Raw genomic sequence first — 21,144 nt, 5'->3', positions numbered from 1 at the left:
ATGTTTAACTCCAACTAACTGCATTCAATTTTAACATCATTTCTTTTTATCATTCTGATTTTTTTATTAATACTTTTTTTTTTGTATTCATTTTAAAACTAAACTGGTCACCTTATGGGAGGCCCAAAATTTGATCAGTTTCTTACATCTAATGATTGAATTAATGTTATAGTTGTTAAATAAGTAAATTCTCCTTTTAACCAAAAAATAAAGAAAGAGGATCATTGATGAGAAAAATCATTATTTGATGATTTTTTTATTTTTAAAAATAAATAAGACACTGAAACTATGGGTTAATTTTCTCCCATAATCCTTTTTTTGAGTCACAGCTAACACGTCCAGTAGTAAAACTTTACATATTTCGGCGTGATTATTGTATTTTGTACATGATTTTTCAATGTATTTGTATGCGTGAACTAGTCTACATAAACATAGAATTATTGTCTCTCAAAAATAATTTATCATATTTTTTGTTTGTGTGTATATGCATACATATACATATGTTTACACGTTGATATAAGGCTAATCAGATGAATAATTTTCGACAAATTTGAAAAAGTTCAGTAATGCAGATTTTTGTCTGTGTGTATATGTCATCATATACATATAGTATTTCTATATTAATAACACATTCATTATTATATGTTTAATATACATAGCATTTATGTATATGGTTTATTTAAATAGTATTACTGTATCTCTTATATCTATTAGATGTTAATTACTATGCATGTATAGGTCCACATATACATAGGATTACAACTTTACATACATAAACAAATGAAAAGTTTCCCACAACATAGTAAAAACAGCTACACAATATACACTTTTAAATGAGTGTATATATCTTCATATACATAACATTTGACTCTACAAAACACAATCATTATTTTGACATAACTTGATTCATTCAAACATAACAAGTAGACAAAGAAGTTTAACTGTAATTTTTTTTTTCATTCATACTAATTTGTGATACATATTAAAATCTTAAATTTTGTATCCATGTATATATACTAATATAGATAGAATATTTTGTTATCTATAATTACTACAAATATATTCAATATATATGTAAACATTTACATATACATTTGCTTAACTTTATACAAATAGACAAGCATGAAGTCATTATCTCAGCAAACAAATACATCAAAAAAAAAAAATGATAAACTAATTATCCCAGCAAACACATACACAACACAAATGAAAAAAAAAATACATATTCAGCAATGATCGATCAAAATCAACAGCGACTGACCAAAATTATCGGTAGCGATTGACAAAATCAACCTCAAATAACTTATTGATACAGCAACAACGATCTCTTCACTTTTATAATTTACATATTCTGTTTCGATTCTCCATTGACCAGAGTACCTCAAAAGAATAACAATATTCATCGTCTTGAATTTCAATTCAAATTTTTTTCTTCAAAACGAAAATCAGTAGATGTACGTGATGTTTCTTCAAAACAAATTTCAATGATTGGATTTATTTTTTGTGTGTATTTCGTCTGAAATTTTTTTAACGTATTTGTATAATTCAAAATTTGAATTTCAGTAGCTTTAATTTAAGGGATGCAATAATCCACTTAATTAATTGATTGAGTTAATTGTGTTTTTAAAGGAAGGAAATCCGCTATTTCCATTTTTACCTGCAGTAACAAAATCACATATACACAGGATGCTATGTATATGACGCGTATCGTATGTATATGAATAGAGAGAGAGTAAAGTAATTAAAAAAAGTGGGAGAGATTGTAATTAATTCTAAAACGATTGGTATTTGTGTTATTTATACTTAAAAAAAAAAAAAAAAAGATCCTAAACAAGCTACCCCAAAAAGAGAGAACTGGTGAAAAGTTCTGGGCTGGTTGTTAAGTTTGCAACTTGCACGCATACATGTGATAGATTTACAATTAAGATGGGACCTTTAGAAGGGTTTTCTTGATTCAGCAATGCCATCAACTTAGCAGTATAGTTGGCAATGTGCACCATATCATTTTGAGATTATAAGGACTAATTGGCCCTACTAAAACTCAACAGCTTTTCTTCGGGAGGAGCTAATAAAAGAAAAGCAGAAGCATAGAAAGACAAATGGAACTGGGGGGGGGAAAACTAACTTTATTGATAGAATACTTTATCAAAGAAATAATCAATATCAATATCATCAACATTTTCATCCTTCAGCTAACCTATTAAGGACACACCCGATGTCCAATACTGTTGATGCCCAATATCCCTTCCGTTGTCTCGATTGTGTAGATCTTCATCTACAACCAGCTATCTAGCCAAGCCACTTCTTTAAGTGTTCAGCTATATGGCCAAAAAACAAATTTGACATAATTCACTAGTTCTCCTCAAACATAAGAAGGATTATACTAGGAAGAAATTGAAGGGAGAAAAAAAAAGGAAACGAAAAATGTTGGATGCCAGCGGCAATGAGGAATGAATAAGTAATTAAAAGGATGAAATCAAGAGACTAAACCATCACTCAAGGATGCCAGCATTTGATTTGGATCCTATGAGATTATTACGTGGTCGCTCTGATTCATGTCACAGGCAATATCAATCCTCTAAGGCGGGGAGAGCAGAGAGGGCAAATAGATGAAGAAGCAAATTACATAGCAATCATACTCTTAACTAGTGTAATGCCTCACCAAGGACTCCAACTCCTCTGGATTTGGAGAAACCGCCTCCTTCAGGCAGCTGCCCTGTTTGTAAATCTTAAATGTTGGTAGAACTCTGACATTCTCAGCAGAAGCAACTGCCGGGCTTTCGTCCATATCCACCTTCAGTAGATACAGAAGGTTAGTATAAAGTCTCTCCTCCACCATGCATATAAAGTCATAAGAAAGATATAACCCTATTTTGAAGCATGGTAGTGTCTCGGTCATAGGTAAAGCTCTAAGTACTACACCCTATCAACACGAAATTGTAACAATTTTCAATCATTTTAAATCATTTTGTTGCTCCACCATCTTTTAAAAAAACAATAGACATTGCCAGTTAATGCTTACCTTGAGAAAATTTATGGAAGGATATTTACTGCTTAATGTGTGTAAAATCGGAGATATCTGCTTGCATTGTAGGTTGGATGCTGCTTCAAAATATACTGCAGATGCACCTGCAATTTCCAATATAATTATTGAATCATAGTAATTCACAATGCGAGGATCCAATAAGGATGCACGACAGCCTACCAGGTGATGAGATTGCAGCTCGAAACTGCTCTAGACCTGAAACTAACTCCACCTCCCCAGCAAATTTCATATTGTAAATATCTTCTCCACATGATTTCTTTAATGCAACTTGGGCATGGGACAATGAGTCAGCAACTTCATTGTCATATGGAAGCACCTTCCTCAAAACTTCATAATCTCTAACAGCTTCAGCCCATCTTTCTAGCTACAATTGATTTCATTCAACAGAGAGACTAGCAATTGAGAACAAATTGAAAGTTCTCTAGGGAAACATATCTCTTTTAATGATGTGAGGGTAAGTCTGTCACCTTGGCGTTTGAGGCAGCCTTCCGAAGAAGGGCTTTAGTATAATTTGGCTGAATACAGAGAGCTTGATCGCAATCATCCACTGATTTCTCCCACTGCCTGAGTTTGTACCAGCAAGCTGCTCTATTGCAGTATAGAACTGCATTTGAAAAATCAAGCCTGAGACCTTCCCCGTAAGCCGCACAAGCTTCAGTATATCTCTCAGATTTAAATAAATTATTGCCACGGGCACGAGCTCGTCCCACCAATCTCACATTCTTCAATAAAACTGAAACTTCAACACTTCGAGGGTCAATCTGTCCAGCACTCTCAATGGTGGTAAGTGCATTTTCACACCTGCAAATATTCATGATTCATTCTTTTACAGCTGAACTGCTATAACCTCTTATTTCTGTTACAATTTAAGCAAATAAGTCCCAACTCACCTTCCCAAAGCCAGTTCCAGCTGAGACTGAACAACGAGCAGGTATGCTTCAGAGAGCATCCCAAAAAGTTTTGACTGGGATCCCAAAGAAGATGATTCAAACTTGTGAGCATTTGATAGGCTCGATTCAGCATCCTCTAATCGGTGTAGCTTTAAAAGAGCTTCCGCTCTACAAGCATGTAGCTGTGAATTCAATTTCAGTATTCAGTAACAGCACTTAACTTCTCATGCAACTTTTTCTTCACATACACTAAATTCTTCTCATTGCTTTACCTGAGGAGATGCATCAGCTCCAGAAGCAATTGCTGCATCAGCTTCTCTTAATGTACTCCACCAATCAGCAACCTTACGGGCATCAGTGCATTTTCCAATATGTTTCTCCACTGCCTGCAACTTTAGCAAATCACCCTGATCTGGCTGATGCCCCATGATACACATATGATTTCTGGCATTTTCAACCTGTCCTAAACTGTGAGTCTTACAGGAATTAGACGACATTCAGAAAGATGAAAATAATTCTAACTAGCTATTCAGACAGGACATGATAAACTGCTAAAGCAAATTCAATTAAAAATTCATGAAGAAAATTGTGGTTTATAACAGAATTGTTGGTGGAAAGCTTACAAACCACTAATAAGACTTAAAGAGGGGAAAGGCGAAAAAAGTACTAACTTCCAGGCGGTAAGTCCAGAGAAAACCAACAAGAAACAGACTAGAAAACCATGTTCCATATAATGTTTGGGCAGCAAAAAGATTTTGCACTTCACCAACACCACCTATGAATAATAATCATGATGAAGGACACGGTGCTCTACAAGGATTATGAGTTATTCAGGAAACCTTAGGACATTAATAAGATTTGGGATATCAGATTATTTCAAATAAGAGTGTTTATCGAACTGCCATTATTTCACGTTCAAACTTGAAATACAGAAGTTGAAATCTGAAAAGCATGGTTTAGGAGTTGTTCGAGCTTTCACTCATGAAACTTCAAATCTGTTTTCATGTCCAAATGCAACTCCAATTTCCAAGTACCCTTTTTGAACTTAACTTCAAATACTACTTCTTTTTCAAATCTCAACCAAATTGTGTCCAAATGCCTACTTACAGTCAATTGCCAACAATCACTCAAAGAGCTATAAACCATTGTGAATTCACCTCTAGAACTGAATAACAACAGGGTGTCTTAACCTGCTATAAATGAAAACCACAGAAAAGAAAACGGAAAAGCTAACAAAGATGACAGTAACTAGAAGGAAACCAAAGTAAAAGGACCAAACAAAGGGAATAATAAATGATAAAAATGCATTGGTGGCACCAATCAAGAACTTCTCTTTTTAAATTTTTTTTACATAGGGTAACGGCGGAAGGGGAAGGGAAAAAAGGGACGACAGGAACTGACCTCACACACCTATTGTGAGGTTAACAATCCATAACACTAAACTATTAATCTTTGTAGGCAGCACTAAAGATCAGTCAACCACATCTGTAGATCCCAGTTTGAGATTTGGTTGGGTAATGGACACACAATGCATCAGCTAAGGGAGTTCGATATTATTGAAAAATCATTTTAGCTATGTGAATCCAAATCTACACATTTAACCATAACCCCACATAAAAGCTACATATGTTCTCTTGGAAACAGCCTCTCTGCCTCCACGAGGTATTGGGAAGTTCTGCCTACAATCAACCCTCCCCAGAACCCACTTGTGGGATTTCACTAGGTATGTAGTTGTTGTTGTTGGTAAGACATATGTAGGAGCGGAATTAGAGGGGCAAGAGGGTGTTCACCCACCACAAAAAAATTACACGGTGTATAAGGTAATTTTAATGTACATATATAGATTTTGAATCCCTAACACAGGGCTAGAGATTGGCTCGGTGTTTTAGGGGTTCAAATCTCAAGCACTATATTCTTATTTTTCGAAACCATTACTGAAAATTCTGGATCAACCACTAGATATATGACAATTAATATTCCAACATATACATTCTTCAAACCACCTTACTGAAATTCTGGATCCACCACCGATAATGAACATTGAAACATACATATAGATTCAAAGATTTCGACATTAGTACACTTACCTAAGTAGCAAAGATCCTAACCGTTGATGTGCCCGAATGTAGGAAGGATCCAGCCTAATAGCTTCCTCACATTCCTTCACAGCCTCCACAACCCGTTTCATACCCATCAATGCAGCTGCTCGATTACAATGGTACGCAGCATTTCCAGGCGAAATCGCAATAGCTTTTTCATAAAAGCTTAAAGCCTCGGGAAAATCACCCTTCTTATAACTCTCATTTCCTATTCTCTTCAACTCTTCCGGATTCTGTAAATAACTTTTTTCCTTCCCAGCATTGGCATTGGCAGCTCCTCCTCCATCAGCCCCAATACCGCCACGAATTATACTTCCGTGGCCATAGTTCCCAATTCTCGACCCAAATATATCAGTTTTAGTAGACTTAACAGGAACTGCTGCTTTCAAAATTTTGCCCGAAGGGCAGATGTTCCCAGTAGGAAATGAATATATAGCAGAGGAGTATACTGAACTTCTACTACAACTACTACTCCCCGAGGAGATTAACGGATAAGAGTCAGACCTTGACCGAGTATGCCCCGGCTTAAACCGGCGTGAACTGCTGTCAACTGAACTGGAAAGGTCATTGGATTTAGGAACATTGTAACCGGAGATTGATCCGGATGAACTGGAGCTAGTACTTGTAGAATTGGTAAATACATTTGGTCGGGTTAAAGAACCTAGATCCAGTTCTCTGAAATCGGGTTTGTCAATGTCGGTGGTGGTGCCATTGTTGTTGTTACTCATAGAGTTCCTCGACATGGACCCACAATTGTTACACTTCCTTTGTATTGGCCACTGTATATGAGTAAGGGGGATGTGTTTTGGCTTGAGCTGAGTTTTAAGTAGAAGAGATGAAGAAAGAAGGAAGAGAAAGAAAAAAAAAAAAAAAAGGAGAAAAAGGGGGAATCTCTTGATATATAAAAGGAAGAAGCAAAGAATGAATGCGAGGGGTCGGCAAATGACGGACAGATAGAAATAGAAGCGAGTTTTAAGAAATTTTTCTCTCACTTTTACAGAGGAGGGGAAGGGGTAGGGACGAAGAAAATCTCTTCCTTGACTTTCGCTCCGCTTATTTTCAAAATTACTTGTTCGAAAAGTAATTAAAAAAAAAAAACTTATTACTCCCTCCGTTTCATGAAGAATAATTTACTTTGACTTTGTACAAAATTTAAAAAAATAAAGAGACTTTTGAATTTTATGGTCTTAAATTAAAATTATGTAAAATATATCAAAATGTCTTTTCATCTTGTGGTCCTAAACATGTCATTTGAAAAGTTAAAATTAAAATATTACCAAAAAAGAAAAAGGATCATTCTTTTTTAAACAGATTAAAATAGAAAGTAGGTCATTCTTTTTTAAACGAAGGAATAATATTCTTTAAATAATTACTTTTAGAAAGAAATTACTTTTTTAACTTATTAAAACCGTTTCTACTACTTGCTAGAATCACTAATCTTTTTTTAAATTTTTGGTAATGTTATAAATATATTACCATAGTGAATGTCTACTTTACTTTATCATATATAATGTATGTCTATTTATAAAAAAGTTAAAAATGTTAAAGTTAGTTTTCCCTTGTAAAGGAGGTTTCCTTTATTGTAATTAATTTATCAAGAGAGACTCCTCAAGAATCCTTATAAGAAATAAAGAAATCTCCTCTCTTCTCTCTCTATTCTTCTTATATTTGCTTTATATTTCATAACGCGTTATCAGCATGAGACTCTGTCAAACAAGGTGAGATTATAAATCTAAAGGTAATTGCAAGGTTAGTAACTCCTTATGTTATTCGTGTCTTTTGCTACTAATGATATAATTATTATTGAATTTGAGAAAAAATAATTGGTTTGAAACCAATGATGCTTTAAATTTGTTCATGACGAACAATATTATTAAAAATTATGATGATGATTTAAGTCTTATCTCATTAAAAGGTTAAGACATTAGGTTAAAAGTTTTAATGCACCATGATGAGATGTTGGATTCATGTCCCATCGATTTATAACCTAAGACGCCTTTATATGGCTAAGACATTAAGATTGGATCTCAAAGTACTATATTAATGACATTATGATGGCTAAGGTAAAATAATGTGTTTTTTCTGAAAGACTATGAGACATGTCCCATTGAATATGCTCCATTCTCTGAAGTGAATGTGGTAGCAGTGCATAATATGTCTAAAAGAGACAAGTGATTGAATGTACGAATATAAGCGTGGTGGGACAATATGATAATTATTATTAAAAGTGATACTATTTTCACACACTTATTATGATTATAAGATATGTTAGAGAAAAATTCTCGATATTATATGTATGCCTGGATTTGCTCCTGAAGTAGCAACATCATGAAAGAGGTTCTAAGCTTTCATAATTTGATATGCTTAAGGCACGATTATATTCCATTCTTGAGGAATGAAAATTTCGACTATTATATGTATAGATCCATTCTCTAAGGTGAATGTGGTAATATTTAGTAAAACTTATTAATATAAACATGCGCTTGATTGTGATGGTATCACAATAACTCACCTCTGAAAAATGATGGATAATTTTCAAATCTACTTCTGAAGTAGTAAAGCTGAAATCTATTCATGTCACAGTAAATCTGAAATTTACTAAAGTAAAGGCACATATCATGATAAACTTGGAGTTTACTAGTTTAAAAGTTCATAAGTTGACATGATTATGACATTCCAAAGATGTGCATATATTAAGCATATATTGAAGAATTAAAAAATTCTTCATGTACTTTGAACGGTGCTTGTCCTCTTGATAAGTTGGTTGGACCAACTAATTTTAGGATTGGATCCCTTAAAATCTGAAAAGTATAAAAGACAAATAAGGGTCCGTTCACCTATCATGTGATATGTTTTGAAAAAGATGCATCAATAAGATGATCACATTTAATTTACATTTATTATCAATTTGTAATTTGACATTCATAAAGTTGTTTGCTCAATGAAATTGAGATAAGAACATAATTTTCAAATTATGTAATCAAGACAAGTCATCTTGATAATGTTTATTTGGCATAGAATGTCTTCGATAAATAGCTAAACTATTGTTAATGAGAACAAAAGCTTCATGTGTTGGTTTGAACTATTATATACAAAAGTACTTGTATGCATCAAACCAATAAATTATGATTAATTTTCTCTCAATGTTGGTTCTAAGTCAGGAACCACATGTTGTCCATCTAATAGTTTTGATGTGTGGTATATAATTAATGAATATACCATAATGCACAAAGATTGATTCCTCAAAGTCAATGGAGGATGTATGTTAGTTTTCCTAACATAAGAAGGAGATTATAAACAGCTATGAAATATGTTAGGAATTATCATCAGATCTTCATTCAAAAGATAATTCAAGTCAAATGCCGAAAGCATCTCATATTTAAGCTGTAAGTGCTCCTATTTTATGTTCTTAAATGAAAAAGTCTACGCATGCATGAAGCGTGGTAGACCAATCAGTTTCTTGAAATAATCCTTGAGAAATAAGGAGCAAATAATCATAATAAGAAGACAATGTGCTTTTGAAGAGCCTACGACATAACACTTCATGAAACCTCATGAGAGGTTCAGGTACCTGAAAATAATGAAGTGGTGAGATCTCAAAATGTTATGTCACACTATGAATCGATACAAAATGATATATCATTAACGATGTATTTAATACAATATTAGCATACTATTGTAAAAGATTACGAGGATCTGAATTATACGTTTATTTAAGCATCCTGACGTAGAAACATTTATCAAGTGACATGAAAGGATGCATCTTGATAAGCATAAAACTTATTTGATTTGCAATCCAAACACTTAAGATGTCACTCATGAAATGTTGAATATTGTCACTTGACAAAATTTACATGAGAACTTTTAAGGATTCAAAATGTTTGAAGCATATAAAAGTTTCTGGAAAACTTATTTATAATCCTTATATTGTATAAGCTTCTAGCTTGAAAATTATTGAAACTCTTGGAGAGTTTTCAAAAGCAATAGAATATTTCCTTAAATGAGAAACATACATAATTGAATAAGGATTCCTTCCGACCTCAAGAAAGGAATGAGGAACTCCTTGATTATGAAGTATCATATCTTAGTGCAATTGGTGCACTAATGTATCTTACAAATACTACAAGGCATGACATAGACTTTTTCGGTCAATTTGTTAGCAACGTATATATAGTTTTACTCCTACTAGGAGACATCGGAATGTGATCAAACATACGAGCTTATTTTATTCTAAAGATTGTAGTCCCAATCTTGTTGGTTATGTTGATGTTGGGTACTTATCTGACCCATATAAAACTGATCTCAAATAAGCTATATGTTCAGGGGATACTGCGATATCTTAGAGATATACAAAGCAGTCTATTTAGCCACTTCATCGAACCATGCTGAGATAATGACTATTCATGAAGCAAGCCGAGAATGAGTATGGTTGAGATCCATCATACATCTCATTCGAGAAAAATATGGTGTGAAATGTGACAATGTACCCACAATTTTATACGGAGATAATGCAACATGCATAACACAACTTAAAAGGGAATTTATAAAAGGAGATAGAATGAAGCACACTTTATCAAAGCTTTTTTACATACATGAGCTCTAAAAGAATAGTAATAGTAACATACAACAGATTCGTTCAAGTGACAATGTGGCTGATTTATTCACCAAGTCTCCTTCAATTGCAACTTTCAAGAAGATGCTGCACAAGATTGGGATGCAAAGGTTCAAGGATGTTCTTATTAGAGGGAGTTAATACGCGCTGTACTCTTTTTCACTTACGAGGTTTTGTCCCACTAGGTTTTCCTTGTAAGGTTTTTAATGAGGCAGCCTATATGCATATTGTTAGAGATGTGTACTCTTTTTCCTTAACTAGATTTTTTTTCACTGGGTTTTTTCTAGTAAGGTTTTAATGAGGCACATTATCTATCAATTAGACATTCAGGGGGGTGTTATAAATATATTACCATATATAATGAATGTCTACTTTACCATATATAGTGAATGTCTACTTTACCATATATAGTGTATGTCTGTTTATGAAAAAGTTTGAAACCCCAAGATTAGTTTTCCCTATAAATAAAGGGTATTTTCTTCATTGTAATTAACTCATCAAGAGAGACTCCTCAAGAATCCTCATGAGAAATAAAGAGCTCTTCTCTCTTCTCTTTCTATTCTTCTTGTATTTACTTTATATTTCATAACAGGCCAAATATTTTTAAAAAAATAATTTTAAAAACATAAATTTCATCAAATAGGCTATTTATTTGAAATTAATCTGGGACCATTATGTTGTACTATGTTGTAATCAGAGGCGGACCTACGTATAGCGGTGGGGGTGCACGTGCACTCGTTAACGTCGAAAAAAATTGTGTGTATATACGTGTATATACCTTGATAAATTGGAATATATACTATAGTGCACCCATAGTTGACAGATAGTGCACCTTGGTGTGCTGGTTGATGCTCGCACTTCCACCTACGCGATCGAGGGTCGATTTTCATTTTCTCTTTTATTTTCAATTCTTCAGATTTAAAGGTTTATTAACAAAACTTGATGAAATGGGGATTCGAACCAACGATCAGTACCTAAGGTGAACTCTCTTTCACCATTGACCTACCACAACTGATTGTTAAAGATTGATAAAACTAAACTTCATATTTCAATTCTTCAGATTTAAAAGCTTATTACCAAAGTTGTAACAAAAATAGATGAAATGGGAATTCGAACTCACGACCAATCCCTAAGGTGAACACCCCTTCAACACTAACCTACCACAATTGATAGCTATAAAAATAAACTTTATATTATAAGAAAGTAAAGTTATTATCTTAGAACTCATATTCGTTCGATATAATTATTTTTGCATTATTGTTCATGTCTTTGGCGACCAATTGAATATGATAATATCCCTTAATCGACACTCAAAGTTTTTCTAACGTCTTAAGATAATATTGGTGCATCACAATATTATCAAAAGTAATAAGAGTAAAAAAGCTTCAAGGTCTATTGTGTTTAATCACAAAATACAAATAAAGTGTGAAATTTAACAAAAAAGACATAAAAGGAGAAAAAAAATATAAATATATGTCTAGTCCAAGACTAATAATATAAATATGAATGAGAAATATATGAATAATTTTTTTTTATAAAGTGAAATATCAATTGTTTAGCCTTCGTCCAAGAAAAGTATGTATTAGAAATTAGAACTTAAGCTGCACATTAAGCGAGACAAGCGCTCAACACATTTTGAGTCTTACTTCGAGGCTTATGCGTGCCTTTGACCCGGTGCACCCACAGACTTCAAATCCTGAATTCGCCTCTGATTGTAATATACGTGTAGTGAATCATCATAGAACTTATAAAGAAGAAAAAAGATGAATACTCATTCTATAACGAAAATGGAATAACTATCAATTTTAGTGAATATATCACATACAGTTACTTTTTTGGGTTACGCTTTTGTAATAAAGAAGAATTAAATTTGGTGTTCTTGCAAATATTTGAATATATTATATTGGTTACATAGTCATATATTAATAATTTAAAAGATAAATTTATCAAAATTAAGGCTTAGAATTACTATAAAAAAAATAAGATAAAAAGTAAATAAGATTATTACATAATAAGAAAATTAAAATAAGAAAAATTAAGGACATAATCACATCTAATTAATCTTTACACAAAATATTTTTTATCATTTTTCTAATGATAAATTTAATAGTATAATACAGTTTAAATAAGAATCAAACTAAGCATTATATTTTTACTTAACAACACAATACAATAGATTGCAACAATCCAAACAAGCTGTTAGCATAAGGGGACATGAGACATTATAACCCAAAGGCAAATATGAGTCTAAAATTGAATAGCAAAAGCGAATATAGTTTTCTTTAAAAAAAATATGACAAAGGATAAATATAACTTTGTCCTAAGAATAGAGAGGCAAATACGATCCTTTTTTGTATAAAGAATATATGTATAAATATATCAGTTTTGTAAATGCATTCACATTTCAACTGAAGTTATTATCAAAAGGGGGTAAAGATATGAAAAAAATTAGTGAAGTGATTTATAGGATCACCCATAGTCCGACAATTTTATTATAGTTTGTGTATTTTTTTTATGTCTTATCTTTATTTCTTATTAATATACATAAATTATATTTTGATCGTATTTATGTTATACATACTTTAGTTTATGTCGATCAGGTTGTTATGTTTGAGTTAATTCTTTTATTTCTTATTCAGTGTATCAATTTTCATGGTTGTTTTTCATTTTTAGTATACTAAAGCTATTTTACTCCTCTACTCAATTGTCTTATAATATCTGTTATGTGCAGATGTGAATGATGCGGTATCCGAGGTGATTGTACGAGAGTTATGTGAGTTTTTGTTTTGAAAGGTCAAAAATTTCATAAGGTGATCAGAGTCAACATTTCAAGAAGATGAGCGAATAGAGTTTCGACAATTTTTTTAGTATCAAAATATAATTTTTTTTGGTTAGTTGATAGTATTTGATCTGGATCTCGAGTCGTTCGGATGAATTTTGAGTCATTAGACAAAAATTTAAGAGTTTAAAGATTTGGATTGACTTCGGTCAACATTTGACCAAGATGATTTCAATTCAGATTTTGATGGTTCCAATAGGTTCACAATATTGTTTTCAGTCTAGTAACATAGATGATTTGTGTTCACAAAATTTTAAATAAATTTTAAAGATCCATTTAGAGTTTTTGTGTTCGAGCTCAATTGCTAGTTTTTGAGTTATGGGTGCAAGTCATTTTCTTCTTCCCGTTTGGGAGAAGCTCATGCGATCTCGAAGAAGGATTTTGTTGGTCATCGTGATTGCAATGGTAGAGACATAGTTGCGAATGAGAGTTTTAGTCAGTTTGTGACCAGTTTGATTGTTCATCGCAAACCCGACTAGACCTTTGTGATTTTCAAAGGTCTGGGCCGATAACCTCGCTATCGCGATGGTAGAATCACGTTCATGATGAAGAGATATACCTAGACATATGTAAAATCTCATTTTTGAACATATGTTCCATAACATGATCTTTGAAGTTTGAGAACTTATTCATGAATGATTTAAAAGAAAATTTTCAAGATTTTGCCATATGTTATGATTTGATTTCTTATTTTTACATTTCTCAATACTTGTTTCTAATTTCATTTTTAAGTCATAATTTTAAAATTAAAAATTTTGGGTTTAAAATTACGAAATTATATTTTGATGATTAGAAGATTGATTCAAGCTTTATTTTCAATAAATTTCATATTTTGAGTTCGTTATGTTATGAGTAATATGATGTTTAAATAAAATATTAATTTAACCTTTGTGGACTCGGAGTCGACTTTTTAAACTATAAATAGAAGTTTAGCAATATGGATGCTCATGATTTGATTTTCTTATGTAGAATGAGTATTATTAGTCAGATTGTATTCATTCAAAAGTTTTTACAAAAGAAAAAAATAATAATTTGACTTTTCGAACTTTGTTTAAGGTAAGTTAAGTCTTCATTTGACTCTATGAAGACAAGTTAAAAACCTTTTAAATTATTTGTAATGGATAATTGGGTGGTGGAATTCCGTATAAATGTGATGACAAATATTTATATTGGTACCGAAGTAATGTTAAGGGACTATATGATCATTTGACTTGCTTGGATTGACGAATGTCAATTATACTCTTTTATATGAATTCTGAGTCCAATTTTCATTATTAATGAGCAAGTGTGTTCCTAACTATATGTTGAACTGACACAATAATTTTTGTTAATTAGAAAAAAATTGAAAGTTAAAACTTGAAATATAATGAACTTGATAATTATTTGAACAATTTCATCAAGCAGTCAAATCATATTCTAAAATTTACATTTAAATATCATCTCATTATTGTAGCTTGTGCATGTATGTAATCCCAATCCCTAGAATATCAATTTTGAATTTAGAATAATAAAGCAAGTTTATTGTGTTTCAAGTTGTAACTCTCAATTATTGTTTAATTCATGGAAATCATCTGTAACACCCCAGATGTTTGTCCTTGAAAAAAATTCCTAAGCTTTGGGCTTACTGCCCAACCTACGACTCACTATACGAGTTGTAAGGTCTCTATACAGGTCTTAAAGATGCAATTGTATCCAGATCAGTGTGCCAACCTAAAGTTTTTATTGTGACTATGACAAGGGGTCACTAGTTGTAAAGACACTGTACGAGTCATATAGTCCCAAATCGTAGCCTGACCAGTAAAGTTGGCCTAAGTTGCTTCTTTGATAATGAATAGACTCAAAAAGTCGTAATGACTCTATATGAGTCTTAAGGTACCAATCATGGGGTGACCAGTGAGTACCCAAAAGCTTCTGTCTTGATTACGACTAAGACCCTACGAGTCGTAGGATCATTTGACGAGTCGTATAGTGACCTATAGTCACTGGTAATAATTTTTCAGCTTTTACCGAAGGGCACTTTGGACATTTTCCTCTTTCCCTACTTAATACCCATGGCCTTAAATCACATTTGGGACCCTATTTTCAACACTTATCAATCGTAAACCCTCTCTCAAATTCTCCATTCAAAGACAAGGCTAGGGTTTTACGATATTGGTCATTTAGGACTCTAAGGGTATTTCTTCCTCAAATTCCTTGGAGATTAAGACATGTATCTCTCTCCCTAAACTTATGTTTTCATTATTGCATAAATTGGTTTAATATTTTCATGGTTTTGATGTTGATTTTTGAATGATGGGTTGAGGGTTTTGGACGTAATTTATTTAAATACTTTCCCCATGATCATTATGTATTAATTACGCATTGAATTGATGATTTGTAAACTTATTGGAGTTCATGGGAAAGGTGAATAAAATAGGGGTACAAGGATTCTCCAAATTATGTAAACAGTGGAACTAGGGTACAAGTATTCCCTAAAGTAATTGAATTTTGGTATTGAAATTGATAAGAACCTCAACCCATTTGCATAATTAATTTTGGAATGTGAATAACTATTTGGATTTGAAAGAATTCATTAATTGCTCTGTATGAAGTTACAATGAAAAACCTCCTGTTTGCTGTAAGATTACTGAAGGAAAGTTTGGTCATAAATTTGGAGAGTTTACTCCTACACGAAAACTAATGCATTGTATAAATTTCTAAATGAATAATAACGATCTTGAAAATATATTGAGGTACAAGGAATTCTCCAAGTTGATTTAATAATGGAGCCTGGGATACAAGAGTTCCCCCAAGTGATGGCTTAATGGCATTCACTTACAAGCTATAGTCGGTATGACGATACTACTTAGTGATGCCTTAATGATTGACTCCTTGAACTAATGGATGGGTTGTGCTAAATATTTTAATTGGGATTAAAATGGGTTATGTAGCTAGCCGTGAAAGTGGAGGCCTCGAGGGACTAATATTGAAAACTCACGTTTGCTGACATGAGGGTTGGTCTAGATGACCGTGTGCTTCTGTTACATTATATGTATATCTGTATCATGGATGGCGTAGAGTACGAGGATTCCCTGACCTTCTATGATATCTTAGGTCCATTTCGGCTAACATGCATTAGGGCTCAACCAGGGGGTGACAACTGGATCCATATAGTCTATGGGTTGTTATTAGGATGGTCAAGCTACACAGTCCAGGCTAATGATTTAAAGTTCATGCTAAATCGTGTTCCCTCTCCCAGCATCTTATCTATACATATATATATATATATATGTTTGTGTTTGTACGTGTGCATGAGAAAATGGTTTTAAATTGATTTGAAATGATGGCATTATTTTATTCCCTTATTCCTGAGTTGCATGCTAGCGCTCAACCCGCTAACCGTCTTTGGATGTTGTATCCCCATATGATGCAAGACATAAAAACGCTTCTACTTTTCCTGCACAGTAATTAGTGGTTCTTAGATTGTTCGTAACTTATCTTGAAATGTTGAGCCTCCTTCTTCAAGATGGCCAGTTACTTCATGGTCCAAATTTTGTGATAGACTATTGCATTCAGATTCTTTTTGGTATTATGGATTTTTAGCGCATTCATATTGATGTTTATTCTATCTTGTTATATGTTCCGAATACATACGCTACTAACTCTTGACACGACCTGAACCAGGGCCTAGCCGTGTCCAGTGCCTCAAGTCCAATTGGGACTGGAGACCACCCCCCATACCTAACCATAACCGCCCTACAACCTATTTCGATTGAATTCCTAACATATAACAAGATGGAACAATTTTAATTGAAAGACAATAATAAAATCCATAACCATAACCAACCAAACATAATACCAGTGTCAGCCCCATTATCAATGCCAAGGTTGACACCAATACCGACATAACACATGCCCGTAGTAGTCACACAAAGCCTCTATCCGATAACCAAGAACATTCGGTTGGGACATGCCTCCGACCATAGCTAAAATCAAAGTCCAAGAAATAAACAAAAGTATGAAAAGACATCCATAACATGAAATATAGTCTTCTGGAGTATAGAAGCTTACCCCTTTAGTCTGACACAAATGTTGTCCCTAAATCCAAGTCATTAGAAGGAAGAGTAGTATGGTGGGTTCCTGCATCGCGTGGGGATAAAACGTCCGAAGATGGGTTAGCGGGAATATGCTAGCATGTACTCAGGTATAAGGATAACATAATGCCATTATTCAAAATCCAGGTAAATAATCATGTGCAACCATATACATACATATATATCATGCTGGAAAAGGGGATATAGTTTAGCATCTATTTAAAACTTTAACCTGGGTTGTGTTGCTTGACCATCCTAAAACCACCAATGGTTTATATGGGTCCAGTGTTATCCCCTGAACGGCCCCCAGTGCGTGTAGCCACACGAATCGGAATATCATAGGACTGGGGATTCCCGTGTACCCTTCACCCTCCATGATACATATATATAAGTATAAATTAAGGGATCCCGTGTATCCCATAAATATATGGTCACCATGACCAACCCTCATGTTGGCAAACATGAGTTTTCAGTGTTCGTCCAACAGACTCACACCTTCACGGTCAGCTATCACACCCAACCATTATTGCTTAATTAAATCCTTTAGCACATATCCAAACCAACAATTCCGAGAGTTAATTACCAAAGCATTATGAAGTGATATCGTCATACCGACTATAGCTTGTAAACAATGTCATTAGCCAACACTTAGGGGATTCTCATGTATCCCATAGGATTTCCAATCAATCAAAACCATGGCCACTAAGGCCCCGTTTTAAACCATTTAAAGTCATCCAAACCAATTTAAGTTCCATTACTATGTTATGCAATGCAAAGTTTTCAATGAAAGTCAAATTATGTGACAAAATAATTTTCATTGGCATTTTATCAAACATGTTGAGGGCATATAGTTTTCAAAATCAATATCAAGTATCAATTGACCATTCCCATGCAACCACATGTTTAAACCATAATTATAACATAAAAACCATAAGAAAAATATGGGAATATATTATCCAACCAAAAAAAATCAAAACCCCCAATACATATTTCAAAACCCAAAATAATATCACAATTATGCCAGAAAACCATTAAGTAAAACATGCTTTTAGTTTGAACTAATAATGACGGAGGAGTAACATTCCTTAGATACCAAAAAAGACGAAGATAAACCACCATTGAAAGCCTTAATTGACTACCTTGTAGAAACCCTAACCTCTTTTTGAACCAAGATCTAGAGAGAGATTTAAGGGTGTTTTGAGAGTGTTTGATCTGAGAATAGTAGGTCAATGAAGTCCCAAGAGTGTTTTAAGTCATAGGTTCAAAAGAAGTTAAGAGGGTAAATGTCCAGAATACCCCCAACTTAAACTATAAAAATTCCCGCAGGTGGGTACGATTGGACCCCTTCACTCATACCTACATCATACAAGTGGTACCATCTATTCTTACCTAAAACATAAGGTTAGATATCACACACTGCCACCATACGACTCCCCTTTCCCAACTCGTACCCATACCATACGACTAGTACCCCTTCAAGTCATACCCTAAGCAGAAACACCTAGGCTAGACACTAGACAACATACGGTTTTACTATACCACTCGTATCTTGAACATATGACTCATCACCATCAAATCGTAATCATAACAGAAACATAACCACAATAAAAAATTGACCACCAAACACTTGACACACTACGAGTTGGGTCACCTAACCCGTACCCTCACCATACGACTAGTCGTATGTTTAACAGGGAGCTAAAAAATCAGGAAATTTTTTAGGTCCAAACCCTGGGTGCTTCATTTATACTGTGTTTTGTTTGACTAGGCAAAGAGGGTGGTCTCTGGTCTATGATGGACTTACTATACCCATCACGGACAGATACTGATTCGGGTTGTGACATCATCATATCATCATGATGTACAACTACAAACATATTTATATATGACTTTTCAAAAGTCCAACCTTAAATCCATATAGGAGAGTATAATTCATCAACTAGTTAGCATGTGCATGAATCAAATAAGTCATCAAAATCGTGTAAGTCATACTTTCAAGGAAATAAGTTAATTCAGGCAGGCCGAAAATTGATACCGAATAAATACTAGTCTTCTCATTTATAAGGGACTTTCATTTTTCAGTTACCCACACTACATATAGTGAACAAATACTTTATAAAGATTTAAAAAAAGTCTCAACTTGTCTTCAACGAAGTCTGAAAAGTTAAATCAAAGTCTTTCCCTTTAGTAAAGCTTTCAAATGATTTCAATCTGATCAAATGCGTATTCTACAAAAGAAAATAAAGTCATGAAATTCATATTGCTATACTTCTATTTCGTGTGTCAATTCAAAAGTCATTCCAATCACACAAGGCAAAAATAAATTTCTATTTGAAAATTGTGTAACCCATATTGTAAGGAATTCAAATATGAAATTTAATAAATAAGAAAAACAGATAAAGCTTAAATCGACACATAAGTCGTCAAAATTTAATTTCATAACTTTAACCCCAAATTTTTAAATTTTTTAATTTAAAATAATGATTTAAAGATGAAATCATCAACAAGCACTGAGGAATGTAACATTAAAAGCTTAGAATCATACTCAAGGAAGAAATCTTGACAATCACCTTTCAAATCACCCAAATGCGTTTTTCAACTCCAAAAATCATGTTATGAGATGTATGTTCGAAAATGAGATTTCAAATCTCTTTGGGCAACAAATGTTCTTCGTGAATGCAAAAGAGCTTCATGAACGCGAATAGGAATTGCCCCAATTTGAGTCATCTTGATTTAAATAAAATAATATTTTGGACTCGTTGGAGCTATCAAATCACCGACTCGTGATCATCTTAACTAAATATTGATCAAAATTAACTCTTGATTTGAAAATTTCTAAATCTGCATCAAATGTCTCAAAATTCATCTGAACATCTCGAGATCCTAACCAAAGTTTTAACGAACCCAAAAGTCACATTTCAAAGCTAATGGAGTTGTCGAAATTTCATTATGAGTTGGTCATAATGGTCAATCATATCAATTTTTCAATCTTTCAAAATAAAAAAGATTCACATAACTTCCATCCAATCACCTAGGAAGAGTACCACCCTTTATCCGTAGATCGTAACACTATAAAATATCTATCCTAGGGAGTAAAACAGTTAAAATATATAAAATTAAAAAGATAATGGATTAATATAACACAATTATTTAATTTGTTACCCGTTACTTTGATCGGTTTGATTTTTTTCACGTAATTTGAGTTTAGGACTCCTCAAAAGTTGAAAAATACAATTAAAGGGAACAAATAAATTTGTCAATTAAGTGGGATCCTTCAAGTTTAAAAAATTGCATAAAAGTAACAAAACAATTAATTTTTTATTTTACACTTTTATCCTGATATCTATAAAAGTTATCTCAACAATCATAGAAGTTGTCACAACAACTATAGAAGTTGTTGGACAACTGTACAAAGTTGTTGAAAATTTGAATAGTTGTTGGGACAACTAATGTAGTTATTGAACAATGATGTGCAGTTGTTTGAACGATTTGACCCCATTTAACTTAATTAGTATTGCGAGACCCATTCATCTCTTTTAATTAATTAAAGACTTGAAAGATATTCTCACCTCATTTTTTCTCAAA

At 33.1% G+C, this 21,144-nt stretch overlaps 1 protein-coding gene across 2 annotated transcripts; it reads right to left on the bottom strand.

Annotated features, from left to right (window-relative positions):
* Positions 1-2,108: 2,108 nt before the first annotated feature.
* On the bottom strand, positions 2,109-7,084 carry LOC107856620 (TPR repeat-containing thioredoxin TTL1). Of its 2 annotated transcripts, XM_016701613.2 has the most exons (8): positions 6,024-7,083; positions 4,209-4,404; positions 3,937-4,118; positions 3,514-3,847; positions 3,206-3,410; positions 3,023-3,129; positions 2,663-2,794; positions 2,109-2,318 (listed from the first exon to the last, which is right to left on the bottom strand). In XM_016701613.2, the coding sequence occupies exons 1-8, from the start codon at positions 6,776-6,778 to the stop codon at positions 2,307-2,309; spliced, it is 1,923 nt and encodes a 640-aa protein (XP_016557099.2). In that variant the 5' UTR covers positions 6,779-7,083; the 3' UTR covers positions 2,109-2,306. The 2 variants fall into 2 exon arrangements, with proteins under 2 accessions (XP_016557099.2, XP_016557098.2); XM_016701612.2 differs by having other exon boundaries at positions 2,109-2,794; positions 6,024-7,084.
* Between the last annotated feature and the right edge of the window lie 14,060 nt (positions 7,085-21,144).

Source organism: Capsicum annuum, chromosome 9 (assembly GCF_002878395.1).
Source record: "Capsicum annuum cultivar UCD-10X-F1 chromosome 9, UCD10Xv1.1, whole genome shotgun sequence".
NCBI lineage: Eukaryota > Viridiplantae > Streptophyta > Magnoliopsida > Solanales > Solanaceae > Capsicum > Capsicum annuum.
The sequence above is the reverse complement of the archived record's forward strand: the minus strand, read 5'-3'. Positions and strand labels throughout refer to the sequence as shown.

Excerpts from the sequence above, each read along its gene's own strand:
- LOC107856620 (XM_016701612.2), bottom strand. The coding sequence starts at position 6,778 with ATGTCGAGGAACTCTATGAGTAACAACAACAATGGCACCACCACCGAC. Across the intron at positions 4,405-6,023 it reads TTAGGATCTTTGCTACTTAG|TTTAGGACAGGTTGAAAATG; the intron begins GTAAGTGTACTA and ends TAAGACTCACAG. Across the intron at positions 3,130-3,205 it reads AGCTGCAATCTCATCACCTG|GTGCATCTGCAGTATATTTT; the intron begins GTAGGCTGTCGT and ends TGGAAATTGCAG.